The 13,399-nt window shown below is 50.8% G+C and overlaps 1 protein-coding gene across 1 annotated transcript; it reads right to left on the reverse strand.

Annotated features, from left to right (window-relative positions):
• Positions 1-1,714: 1,714 nt before the first annotated feature.
• LOC147347020 (butyrophilin subfamily 1 member A1-like) lies at positions 1,715-13,114 on the reverse strand. Its single transcript, XM_086369164.1, is given in 12 exon segments — positions 1,715-2,685; positions 3,108-3,134; positions 5,349-5,375; positions 6,409-6,435; positions 6,568-6,588; positions 6,859-6,917; positions 6,919-7,057; positions 7,174-7,419; positions 7,422-7,454; positions 8,828-9,175; positions 11,476-11,570; positions 12,760-13,114. Coding segments are annotated over 11 exon segments (1,692 nt in total). The 5' UTR covers positions 11,561-11,570; positions 12,760-13,114; the 3' UTR covers positions 1,715-2,005.
• Positions 13,115-13,399: the final 285 nt, after the last annotated feature.

The following is a 13,399-nucleotide window of genomic DNA, read 5'->3' on the forward strand; positions in this document are numbered from 1 at the left end:
GTTGGGGGGGAAAGTGGTTCATGTCCTATACCGTGCTGTGCTGTGCTCAGCCACTCAGTCGTGTCTGATCTCTGAGACCCTGTGGACTGTAGCCTTCCAGGCTCCTCTGACCAAGGGATTTCCCAGGCAAGACTACTGCCTGCTGCTGCTAAGTCACTTCAGTTGTGTTCAACTCTGTGCGACCCCATAGACGGCAACCCACCAGACCCCGCCGTCCCTGGGATTCTCCAGGCAAGAACACTGGAGTGGGTTGCCATTGCCTCCTCCAATGCAAGAATGTGAAAAGTGAAAGTGAAGTCGCTCAGTCATGTCCGACTCTTACCGACCCCATGGACTGCAGCCAACCAGGCTCCTCCATCCATGGGATTTTCCAGGCAAGAGTACTGGAGTGGGGTGCCATTGCCTTCTCCCAAGAATACTGGAGTGGGTTGCAATTTCCTACTCCAACATGACACCTTACATTTGTCTAGTTACAGGATTTTTTTAAATAATATTTTAAAGAATCATTGATTTACAATGTTATATGTTTCTACATATATTCAGAAATATTCAGCAAAGTGAATATTTCCAGGTTTTAAATAATTATATATTTTTTGCAATGCAAGGAAAAGATTTCAAGAATGTTAGAGGAGTGGGTAATAAAAGATGGCTTCTTTAAAAATAAGCATTTTAGAAACTATCAGAACAATTCCATAGAATTCCAAATTGTATTCAATGGAGTCCAGTTATACTTTCTTAAATATTGACCAGTTTTGCATCTATTTGTAAATAAATTTAAGCACGCTTTATCTATCAATATGTAGTACTTTGAATTCTTCTGTAAACAGGTTGTAACAGGCACTGATCCCCCTTTAAATGAGTTGAATAAAGTAGTTTGTGCACACACACACAAACACACACAAACTATCAGAAACTGGGTAGTGTCTAACCAACTAGGACCTGCAGCAGCCATTCTACATCTTCAGTGAAGCAGAGCCACAGCCCGTGGGCTTACTCCCCAGGCACCTGTGAAATTTAAGGAGCTTGAGCAAATCTCCAACAGTCTGGGTCCCTCAGAGTCCTGCTTCCTTTTCTGCTCTTTACCATAGGACTTGGAAGTACTAAGAGGCAATACACTGATTACTAGAATCGTGCTCATGGTCAGAGCTTTCTGCAATGCACCTGCCTCTGAAAACTCTTGTCTTCACTCACACCTTAATTCTGGTAGCAGTTCCTTTCTTTCCTCCTGATGCAGACACAACAGAAAAACCCAGATCCTTCTCCTTCTTTCACAGAAATCTACTGAGGTTGATAAAAATAGGTGAGTTGCATCCACCCCAGAATAGGAAGTATATAAAGTAGAATGCTAACTCCTCTAAAATTCATCAGCCATCCATTTCCCTGCAAGATTCTGGCCAATACTTCTGGTCAGACTTTGGATCCTTATAAATACAACTGGAGACCCACCTTCGGTTCTGGGTTCCTCTGCACTGATTCAATAAAATAACCCCCTTTTATTCTGCAGAGTGATTCAGCTCTTGTGCCCTTTAATAACCAAATGGTGTATAAACACCATAAAAGGGACTTCCCTGGTGGTCCAGTAGCTGACTCTGTGTTCCCCATGCAAGGGGTCTGGGTTCCATCCTTGGTCAGGGACTAGATCCTACATGCCACAACTAAGAGGTCACATGCCACAACCAAGACCTGGTGCAGCCAAATGAATAAATAAAAATACTTTTCTTCTAAAAAGCATTAAAAAAAAATTTTATTATCACCACAAAATTGACTTCCCATGGCAAATTACAGCCTAATCAAAACTAATTCAGAAACAGTCCACGTCTAGCTTCTCAAACCTGAGTCCATGGCATGAACTGATGATTGTTGTAACCACATGCCCAGGAGTCTGTCTCCAGAGCAGGGGGATGAGACCCCCCCAGTCATCCAGGCTGCACCTCAGAGGCCCCTGTCACAAGGGATCTGAAGCTCCAGGAAGAGCCACAGCGAGGGTCCAGGACAGTGATGGGCCCTATGGAGACACAGCCTCGGGGTTGCAGGGCAGCAATGGAGACTCGGCCCCGGGGAGACCATCAGCACCAGAGCCTGAGCTGAACCCCGCCCCTGGGAGGCTCACAGGCTCCTCCAGAGAAGGACTGCTAAGGGCAACAGGAAGCCCCTCAGACCCTCCCACGTCGGAGCAGACGGTCATGGACACGTCCCCTGACCTAATCATGAAGTATGGAAAGAGAGTCCCAGAGAAGAAAGCCTGAGAGAAGGAGAAAATGTGGGAGCCATCAGTCATGTTGTAGAAGGATATGTCCCCTTCCTGGTGGTCCAGGAACACCCCCACTCTAAGCCTGGGGTGGGGAGCCTGCATGAGGGATAGCACAGTATAAGGTACAGTATAGGCAAAATATCTTCTTTCAAATCTCCCCACAACCCAGAACCCCTTATCTGGGGACTCTATGTACCAGCCGTACCAGCCTTCCCTGTTCACACCTTCCCTACAGACCCCCAGGGCCCACTCGCTTTGGTCTCCATCCCTGATCTCCACCTCCCAGTAACAGCACCCTGATGTGATGTCCTCAAAGCCCAGTACACTGCATTTATCTGCAGCGTTCACACAGGAGGCCTTCAAGGTCACACTTGTCTTTTTATCAGAGACGACAAGGTCTGAATGGGCAGATCCTGGATCCAGAGTGACAGGCCCTGCGGAGAAAGTTGTCTATCATTCAAGGTCCTCCCCTCCCCAAGAACACACAACCACCCCTCAACCCGGAATCCCAGCTGCATGTGAGGAAGGCTAAGCACCCTGACAATAGGAACTTGTGATGCAAGTCGACGGGCCTCCAAGCAGGAAAAGGACTCACGAGACTGATTTCAGGATGTGATGTATCACAGAGCCCTTGAGGACCAGCCTGCTCTCCAAGGGCTGAGGACCAGCAGGCTCTCCAATGTCTATTTAGTATTCAATATCGGCCAAAGTGATCAGCCCCACCTGTGTGTGACTGTCACCACCACATCCCACCCCACACTATTGATGGTGCCAGCATCTATATCACCACTGAGAAGTGAAGGAGAGGCCACAGGGACAGCAGTAGGAAAATCCAGAAAAACACAAAGTCACTCACAGGCCTGGAACTCCTCCTTCCGCCAATCTACAAGGAAAACACACATTTCATATGAGGGGTTCACAAAGACTGTACAACACACTTTAGGGTGGGTATGTGGGGTGGGTACTGAAGCTGCTAATGAAGGATTTGTAGAAAACATGTTTGGAAACATTCACTTGATACATTTATTGCTCTTTTATACACATGCACTCACACACACACAGAATGATCATTTTACAACCTTTTGATGAAGACCTAGCCATAGACCTTAATACTCAGGAATTGAGAAGCTGGAGACTGACCTGAACAGAAAGCTCTTTGCCATATTTGCCTACCAAATTATTCTTTCTCAAGGCCCTTGCCACATATCTATAATGAAAGATAGGTTTTCTAGAGAAAGAATTGGGGAGATAAAAGCTTTCGTTCACAAGTGAAGAAATGATCCGGCTGAGCTTGCAGGTTGTCCCTGAGCCATGGGTAGAGAGAATACAACTGGCTAAGCTGAACTTGGAACATGACTATGTGCCAGGAGAGAAGAGAGCTCAGCGCACAGCACTGGAGAAATCTGACCCAGGTAGAAGACAATGCAGAGGTTTCCAAAGAGAGAGAGAGACGTTCAAATAAGGAAGCATGACAAGCGCTGAAAAGATGAAACATGAATAACTTCTCCTTCCATTTTTGTAGGAACAATATCATCCCTATAGACATGGCATATGGTGAAAATATTAAAAAATGCTGATTCTAGTTTCATGGTACAGTTTCTTTTTTTTAATGAAAGGTATAGAATTAAAGGTATACATTAAAATACATGTGACTTAAACTTGGCAGAGAACATGAAGATGGTAAAAGAAGACTACACGATCGTCACTGTGTAGAAACAAATCCCTGCAAGAATCAGTAAGACGCCTGAGGTGGCTTCTCACCCATTGGTGCCCAGGCCTCTGTCACCCTCTGGGTTCCCCACTTTCTCTCACAGTTCTGTATTCCTGACCCTAAACAGGAGCATTCCAAGCAGGAACAGGGCCTATGACAGAGGCTCAGAGGATGCAGAGCCTTCACTCACCCCACTGCTAAGGGTCCTTGAGACCACCCTCACTGCACGAGCATCCCTGCAACCACACACCTGCCCCAGCTCCTCTGGGAGGTGCAGACGGTCTCATTATCAGAGGCAAACTCATTATATGGTTACCTAAAAAGGGCTTAGGAATGTAAGTTTCTCTGAAATATTTTAAAGAAGACTCAAGGAGTCCATTACATTTCATGTCATGAACCTTGCAAACTCTCAGTGCACTTCTCAGATTCACACCACGTGGCTGTGGCCTTTGACCTTGTGACCTTTGGCCTCTCTTCAGTCACTCTGTCCACTCAAAACCTCTACAGGGCATTTCCCCCACACATTCCTATACTTCCTTCACATCTCCTCCTCTCTTCCTCCTGATCTTTTCTTCCATGATTTGTTCCCTTACCCCTTCTCCAAGAAGAAATTTAACCTCTCTCACGGTCTCCTTTTCCAATCTTCTACATTAACCCTGAAAAGGGGAGGAGGAGCCTGAGCCCTTCAGACAAATATTCTTCTAAAATGGAAGACAATGGTCGTGAATAATCCATTGTATGTTACATTTTTGGTTTTATGACCAAAAAAAACGCACTTGGGATTTTCCATATAATTTCAGATCTTTCACACCCTCATCCAAGGAGTCCATGCATATCCCAGAGGTGGTGGACCCCAGAGTCAGAACACCTGCTCCTCATCAACCAAGGAGGCGTGGAGGATGAAAGCCAGCCTGGACATGGGGTCAGAGCATGAGGAAGCAGAGAGAAGACCAATATTGCAGAGGACCAGGGGGAAACAGGGAAACCAAAACTAGAGCCAAAGAGAGAATTCAAACCAAGGGTCCCATAAGCAAGCGAGCATGACTTCTGACATCTTCCAGAGATGAGCGATCCCTGAGCCACACGGTCATTCCCTGCTGCCGTCCCTCCTCACCACTGACCCCTCCGCTGTCACTGTCACGAGAAATCCCCGTTGCACCAGGTGTTTAGGGAGGCGCTGCTAACCCTGACCATGCCCTGCAGTAGAGCATGGGCAGGATGGAGCCACATCTGTGTGCCGAGGAGTCCCTGCAGTCTCCAGGTGGAGGCTACAAAGGTGCCAAGAAGACCAAGGACACTACCCCACCCTGCTGTGGGGTCCCCTCAGGGAGAAGGGGGCAGAGTCTAGGTTGGGAGGGGAGGCCACAGGAACTCAGAGCCACTTACCTGCATACAGCTGCGCCTTCCTCCAGGCTGAAAGGGAACACACTCTGGTGAGACCTCAGCCAGAAGAAACCTGCTCAGTGTGAATCTATTGGCCGTTGCCTCCCCTCTGCTCTGCAGGTGAGACTAACTACAGTGGGAAGAGGCTGGAGAATAGGTGACTTCCAGCCACGTGCAGACAGCAGGTGTGGTGGGGAATCCCCTGGAGCACAGGTCAGAAGCCTGCAGCATTCTGGAATGACTTCCACCGCTGTCCCCTGCTGCGTGACGTTTGGCTAGTTCACCTAGTTGCTCCTCCTTCAAAATCCTTCAAAACTCCTGTTTCACCTGTTACTCCATGTTGCTACTCAGGCTCAGAAGCTATTTGTTTGAATAGATTTTAGAGGAAAAAAGTATAAATTACTCCACAATTCTAACAAGTAATTATTGCATCAGTATTTTCTGGGAAAATATATATATGAAAAATTGACATGAAGCAGGAATTTTAAAAGAACATAGATACAAGGCCAACTCCAAGGTAAAACTGGCCAAGCATTCCCAGAGGAAATCATTCTAGATATACATGTCATTTTTCTGGGCAGCCCATGACTTTTCCATGCATCGTCAGCCCAGGTATCAATCAGCCCTCAATCACTTTCTGATCATCATCTTGAGGAACTGGAGAGAAGAGACTTGCCCTGGATGGTGTGCTGGGATAGAGGAAGGAGGCCACACACAAAGTTAATCACCATTTGTTTATGTAGCTCCTTCTGTGAAATCTCAGGGCATGTGGCCCTCAGGTACTGATCAAAAACCAGATGCATTCAGGCTACGAAGCTATCGGTAATTTCCGGGTTGATCAGGGTTAGAATAAGACCCAGGGTGCGTGAGAAATTCTAAGGTCACCATCAGACCCAAGCTTCCTGCCAGCCCAGGTCTGCGAGGGGCCTAGGAGCCGGGTTCTGCCTCCCCCAGCCTCCACTTCCACCCCACAAAAGGGGGTCCACATGTCTAGACACAAACAACGAAAAGAACACCTTGGCACAGGTAAGACAGACCCAAGGACATCTGGAGAGTCACTCACCAGCCAGGTAAGCAGATTTCCTCCTCTCTGAAAAGCAAAACACAAGAAAACAGGTGTTTTCTAAGAATCAGAAATGTCTGAACCAGTGAGACATGCTAAGAACCAGAATGTCTCCTGTGGAGGGCATGCAGAGAGCTCAAGAGGAAAAGTAGAGCTTACCTAGTTCTTCCTGAAATTTAGCTGAAAGAGAGTGAAAACAAAAAAGCATGAACTCCACTCCCTAAGAAAAAGATTCACAAATACCACCTCTCTGTGTGTAACCCCTGGCGAAGACATTCCAACTGCAGACCCATTGGAGCCTCCCCAGCTCCAGATGTCCACCCAGGTCTCCCCAGCCACCTGCTCTGGACTGGGATTTCCCCAGAGCCCTGGACTCAGGCCCTGTGGTCAGCGCATCCCTCTCAGCACCAGCTGCCACATTCACCAGCCTTGACCCCCGTCCTGCCTTACCTGCGTCCTTCAGCACTTCCTCCTTTGTCTGACGGTCCTGCTCGCTAGTCTGGCACAGTCTCCTTTTCTCCCCTCACCTGCATCTTGATGGAATGTTCTCTCTTGGTGTAACATCCAGCCCCAAGGAGCAAGATCACCAGCACAGTCAGGCTCACCGAGAAAGCCACCTTCCAGGGAGAGGCCTGGGGGAAGAAGGGCTCTGTGGCCCAGCCAGACACCCCGTCAGGACTCCTGCCCAGGACAGCGCAGCCCGGAACACCCAGGAACACCCGGCCCCCTCCTCCAGCCCTGCTGGAAGCCGGGAGCACCTCTGACCTGGGATGAAAATGGCCATGGCCTTCTCCCGGCCCAGGACAGGGTTGAGGATGGAGCAGGTCACGTTCTCCACAGAGCTGTCTCTCACCACCAGCGCCGCCTCCACGCTGAACAGCCCTTCAGCATCCTGGGTGTGGGCTTCAGAGAACGCCAGGAACTTCTCTCCGCTGAGGTCTCTCCACTGCACCTGGGGCTTCGGGAACCACCCCGAGGCTGTGCACACCACGCGGACCCCATCTTCCTCAGGCCCTGTATGCGCACCTGAGGGGCAGAGCCCACACCTGCGGGAGGCAAGATGTAGAGCCCAGGGACCCAGCAGTGCCTACGTGTGCACAACTCCAGGGGGCGCCCTGCACTTGGCATTCTGGGGGCTCTGGGGGCAGCCTGCTCCCACAGGGAACAAGGAGGCATCCTTGCCTCGGGGAACAGAAGGAAGGAGCATGGGGATCCCCAGGGTTTCAGAGGGCTGGGCCCCTTCTCCCCAGTCGTGCAAGTGGAAGGGCTGATGCCGTGTAAACAGAGGGAGGAATGTGGTCCCAGGTCCACCCTTATCCTTGCTCTCCTCACCTCACACTCTCCCAGGGCATCTGCTTCCACACCCACTGCCTCTCTTTGTAAATCGCCAGGAAAATTAGGTCAGCTGACACCCCTATGCCCTGAACTCCGCTTCCTTCTATCCTCAGGTTTACCTCCACATGGACTCCTCACATAGACTTCAAACTCATAATTCCAGAACTAATAGGTGCTTTGGCCCCATCTCTGATGGCTTGATTGTGAAAATATTCCCACATCTCCACTCATCTTTACATCCAGTCCCTGTCCCTGTCTGCCACACTCTTGTCCCCTCTGAACACCCTGCCCCCTCACTCACTCCCACCAGCCATGAGGACCCCAGGAGTCCCTAGAACACACCAGCCACACACCCTCTCCAGGCCATTAAGGTTGGCTGTTCCCTCCCCTTTGAACTTGCAACCCCCAGATGTCCAAGACACTGAATCCCTCCTTCCAGTCTACGTTCAGATACACATTCTCCATCAGGACCGGCCTGCGCCACTGTGTAACACTGCAGCCTGGCCTCACTCCCAACCCTCGGTCCTGATCCCCTTCCCCTGTTCCACTCGGCTTCTCATCCTCAGCACTTACCACATTCTAACATCACCTATAATCTGTTTCTTCATTGTGACTGCTTGATCATCCACTTGAGAATATACACTCATAACAACAGGAATCTTTATCACGTTCTCTGATGCATCCAAGGTGCTTAGAAAGGACTAGACACATAGTATGTGCATGCTCAGTCGCTTCAGTCGGATCCGATTCTTTGCGACCATATGGACTGTAGCCCTCCAGGCTCCCCTGTCCATGGGGTTCTCCAGGCAAGAATACTGAAGTGGGTTGCCATTTCCTCCCCCAGGGGATCTTCACAACCCAGGGATAGGATCCATGTCTCCTGCATTGCAGGTGGATTCTTTACCACAGAGGCACCTGGGAATCCCAGACACAGAGGAGGGACTCTATATATTTGCACTGAATGAATGAATGGATCAAAGAGCCTCCCTTCTTCCTGTGATAAATGCGAGGCTGAGTTATATCTTTCATATCCCTCCCAGTTCCAACACCCCAAAACACTAATCTAGTTACCCAAGTCACCAACCTGCCACCTTCAGCTCCAAACCAGCCTCTTCATAGAAGTGTCCTTTTCTGAAGAAGCAGGTGTACAGCCCATTGTCAGAAGCCTGGACCCTCTGGATGTGCACGGCAGCATATCCCTGGTTGAGAAGGTCCCCCACCAGCGAGGTCCGCCCTGCGTAAGGAGCCATCTGCTCCTCCTTCTGCTCCTGTCGGTTCTGATAGACGAACACGGTTTCCAAAGACTTGGAGCGGAACCACCTCAGCTCCATGTCCTCTGCACTCACAGCTGGAAATAGGGAGCACGGCAGCACAGCTTCCCCACCCAGCACTGCCACGATGGGGTCCAAAGGGCCAGTCACCTGGAACTTCCCTGTGAACACAGAGACGGCAGTGAGAGAGGAGGAGAGATGCAGACCGAGGGCAGGGGACACACAGCATCAGGTGGGAAGGCCCCAGTCTCGGATGAGATGACCACGGGACTGATGGATGGAGCTTGATGACTCTGAATCTGGGCAACATCTCTGATCACATTTTTGTGACCCAGAAACAGTTTCAAGGAGAATCCCTCACTCTCCTGTTCTCCTGTCCCCAGGCCCTTCTGTGAAGGCCCTCAGTGTGAATATGCAACAGAATCGTCATGAGATCAGGGGAATCACAACTGGCAGGACCCCCTCCACCCCCAGTACACCTTCTGATATAGTAGGTCTGGGATGGACCCAAGGATATGCCTTTGTAAACAGTCCCTGGGAGGCTGATACTGATGCTCCATGGACCACACTTTGAGAACCACAGCTCTATCCTGCCCCCCACTCCTTGGGCAGGACTGAACCCTGAACAAAGTTCATACCCGGGGTCTAGGTCAGAAATTCTTGATCACCAGCCACACCCGGGAGCTACTCTATTCCAGCCCTAACTTTATCATGTGTGTTCAAGACTTTCTCCCTGGCTCAAATGTGCACTAAAACCCAGATCCAAATGCTATTTTCGTTAAAAAGCTGCCTTTCTTCTCATCACCCACAGGAATCCATATTCATCCCACTGACATCTTCCCAGAGCCTTTGTCCTTCTGAGACCTGGTGTTGGGTCACGACATGACCCCTGTGTGAGACAGCCCTGCTGGATCTCCAAAGAAAGATTTCAGCTGCTCAGAGTTGGTCTGAGTCACCATTGTCTCTCACCTGGAGGACAATGGTACATTGGGCTCCCTGGGTCTCCTCTCCCCGCTCCCATGGGGTGAGGGCCCACAATCAGCCCCTCACCATGAAGGACAGGCCACTCTTAACAGCTGTACACCTTGTCCCTACTCGGCTCAAAGCCTTGCCATGGCTCCTCAGTCCCCTCAATGGACCTCAGGCCCGCTGGGGTTGACGCCCAGGGCTACCCTGACTCCTACTCCTGGTCTCTCCCTCTCATACACTCTGCTCCAGCCAAGACTTGCCTCCACAGTCCTTTGAGCATTACAGGCACACAGGCAGCTTTGCACTGGCTCTTCTCTCCTGCAGAAACCATCCTTCCACTGGAACGGTCACAGACTCACCCCCTCCTCAAGGTCTTTGTTCTCCTCTCCCTGAACATGCTGGTGCCTGCTTCCCACCTCCCCACCCCTGGCTGCCTCCCTCCAGCCTCACCACTCCACTGCCCCTCCTCTCATCTCTTACAACAAACTGTCAATTACAGTCTTCTGTGCATTTCTTACTCACAGCCTCCTTCTACATTGTAAACTCTATAAAGATAGGATCTGTCTGTTTTGTTCAAGTACAGCACCTAATGGACTTCCCTGGTGGCTCAGATGGTAAAGAATCCACCTGCAACGCTGGAGACCCAGGTTCAATCCCTGGATTGGGAAGATCCCCTGCAGGAAGGCATGGCAACTCATTCCGGTATTCTTGCCTGGAGAATCCACATAGTCAGAGGAGCCTGGCGGCCCCATCCACAGGGTCACAAAGAGTCCGACTCGACCAAGTGACTAACACTTTCACTTTCTTACTGTCACATTTTTGTTCTTTTTATTTTATATTGGAGGATAGCTGGTGGCTCAGTCGGTAAAGAATCCGCATGCAATTCAGGAGACCTCTGTTTGATCCCTGAGTTGGGAAGATCTCCTGAAGGAGATCATGGCAACCCACTCCAGCATTCTTGCCTGGAGGATCCTTGTGGTCAGAGGAGCCTGGCTGACCCCAGTCCATGCTGTTTCAAAGAGTTGGACGTGACTGAAGCAACTTAGCACACAACACAGAGACATTTAACAATGTTGTGATAGTTTCAGGTGGACAGCACAGGGACTCAGCTATACATATATGTGTATCCATTCTCCCATGGTAACATTTTTCATAGTTGCCTTTTTTGCTGCAAGGCATGCATGACCAGGCATCCTAACCAGCTACAAACTTATGCCTCTGCAATGGAAGCATGATGTCTTAAACACTAGACCTTCAGGCAAGTCCTGATAGTTGACTTTTGAAAACATCATAATCTCCACATTGGAAACTGTCAAGGTCCCTTATTTTATGGTTTAGAGACTCTTCTCAATTATATAATTACAGTTAGTGCCTGGGGAAGCATCATAATTATTCTAGAGAAAGGGTTCTTTGAATACCCACCCACTGCTGGTGGAGAGAGCCGGCCTAGCTCCCGGGGACCCACACAGGAAGGGGGTGGGGACACACTCACCTGTGGACCCCCCAGTGGGCAGCGGGAGGAGGAGGAGCAGCATGGTGAGGTGGCAGAGCCCAGAGCCGCGGGAGAAGTCCTCCATCTCTTCAGAGCTGGGGAGACACAGGGCAGAAGGCAGACCCAGGGCTGGCCCAGAGCTCAGGGACCCCAGTGGGGAGGAGGGCTCAGGGCCAGAAACAGTCCTGCAGGAGCATAGCCCCCCCCCCGGATCCCTGTGCTGATGAGGTGCTGGGCTCCCCACAACTCTGACACCCAGAAAGCACTGAGCCTGGGCTCCTCCCAGCCCTGTGGAAGCCTCTGTGGAGCTAAACAACCTCAAGGTTTGCTTGGGAAAATGCCCCCCCTTGCCTTCCCACCCCAATGGCACCTGCAGCCCAGCCCACTCTGCCCAGAACACCAGGTGCTTCCTTTCCCAGCACCGGGGGCCCCGAGCTGGGACCATCCTGCATCTCCCCATTATTCACAACCACCAGTGATGCCTGTCCACCAGTTAGGGACAGAGACCCAGGTTCAGCTCCTCACTGTGAAGTACAGGCCAGCTCCCACTTGGGGCCCCACAAACGTCTTCCTCGAGGGGACTGTGGGTCCTTCAGAGGCACTGTGAGCTGCCTTTGCTGCTGGGTTAGTTCACCTGCACTTCAACCCCACCCAGTCCTTTCCTGCAGGGACCAAGGACAAGGCCCGCACCCAGGTGCCCAGTCAGTCCCCACAGAGGGCTTAATCCTCATCCCCACTGAATTTAAAGAAGATTTCTGCATTGGGATTGGAGATCCCGGTGGAAACAGAGCAGCCGAAGTTAAAAAAATGAGTCCTTGTCTGAGAAAAGACCCCAAAACACTAAATGTTTGAGGTGAGGGAGGAGGTAGCTTAGGGTCCTGGGAAGGACAGATACTAAGGGCTAAACGCTGAGTCCTCCCCCCAAGACTGGGCCCCTGTCTGCCAAGTTTCTTAACCATCTTTGTGTTATTCCTCATCTGCAAAATGAGGATATTAACGGCATTTCCATCTCAAGGTTTTCATGAGAATCACATGAATTTATATTTGTAGTCACTACATGGAATTAGAAAACAGCCTATTACTAGTAAGTGCTACAGCAATAACACTGAAACAAATGAGTGAAGGTACCCTCCTCACTGTGGTGGTCCTGGGTCTCCCTAGAGCCACCCCACCATCCAGCACCACCCACCCTGCCCCCACCCCGCCCCCTGCTCAGCCTCCTCCTCAACTCTGCTGCTCCCTGCTTGCTCTTCTCACCCACAAGTGTCTTCAAAGCCCACTTACCTGCTCTGAAAGGCCAGGACTTCAGGGGCGTCTCTAAACGCAGCAGCATGAGAAGGTTCAGGGACCCTGGCAGACCCCAAATCTGCCCTCAGAATTCGCACCTGAAGTTAGTCACTCAGAGCCCCAATCCTGATCCAGATCCAAGTCTGAGTTCCTCATGTCCGGGGCCAGGTGGTCTCAGGAGAGTGGAGAAGCAGCAGAGCCCGGCCCAGGGGTGTCTGCAGAGACTGGACCGTGGGACCCTCGGGAACGATCCCGGACAGCTCAGTCCGCCCTTCTCTGGTTCCTTCACCATTGGAAAGTGAAACCTGGAAAAACCAGTCCCGGCAGACTCTGCCCTGCCCTCTGGACAGTCACCCGGTTATCAAGAAGGAAACAGCCTGATCGGAGCAGCAACAAGAGAGGGGATTCAAGTGAAGCTGAAACCACCCTGAGGGGGACACAGACACACACTCGATGACTGTTCTCCACAAGCGCTCCACTCCAGGTTGGCAGGCTTCTAACCTTGGAAGCGGGGCCGTGGGTGGCACAGCCAAGACTAACATCTAGCCCCTGCTGGTCTGTTTGCACCAGCTGCTCACCACTGAAACGATTCCATGTCGGCTGGTAAATTGCGCAGAGAATGGCCCCCAGCCTGGCT

This window comes from Bos grunniens, chromosome 23 (assembly GCF_055505025.1).
Source record: "Bos grunniens cultivar Pamir isolate PY7600 chromosome 23, Bosgru_T2T1.0, whole genome shotgun sequence".
NCBI classification, from domain to species: domain Eukaryota; kingdom Metazoa; phylum Chordata; class Mammalia; order Artiodactyla; family Bovidae; genus Bos; species Bos grunniens.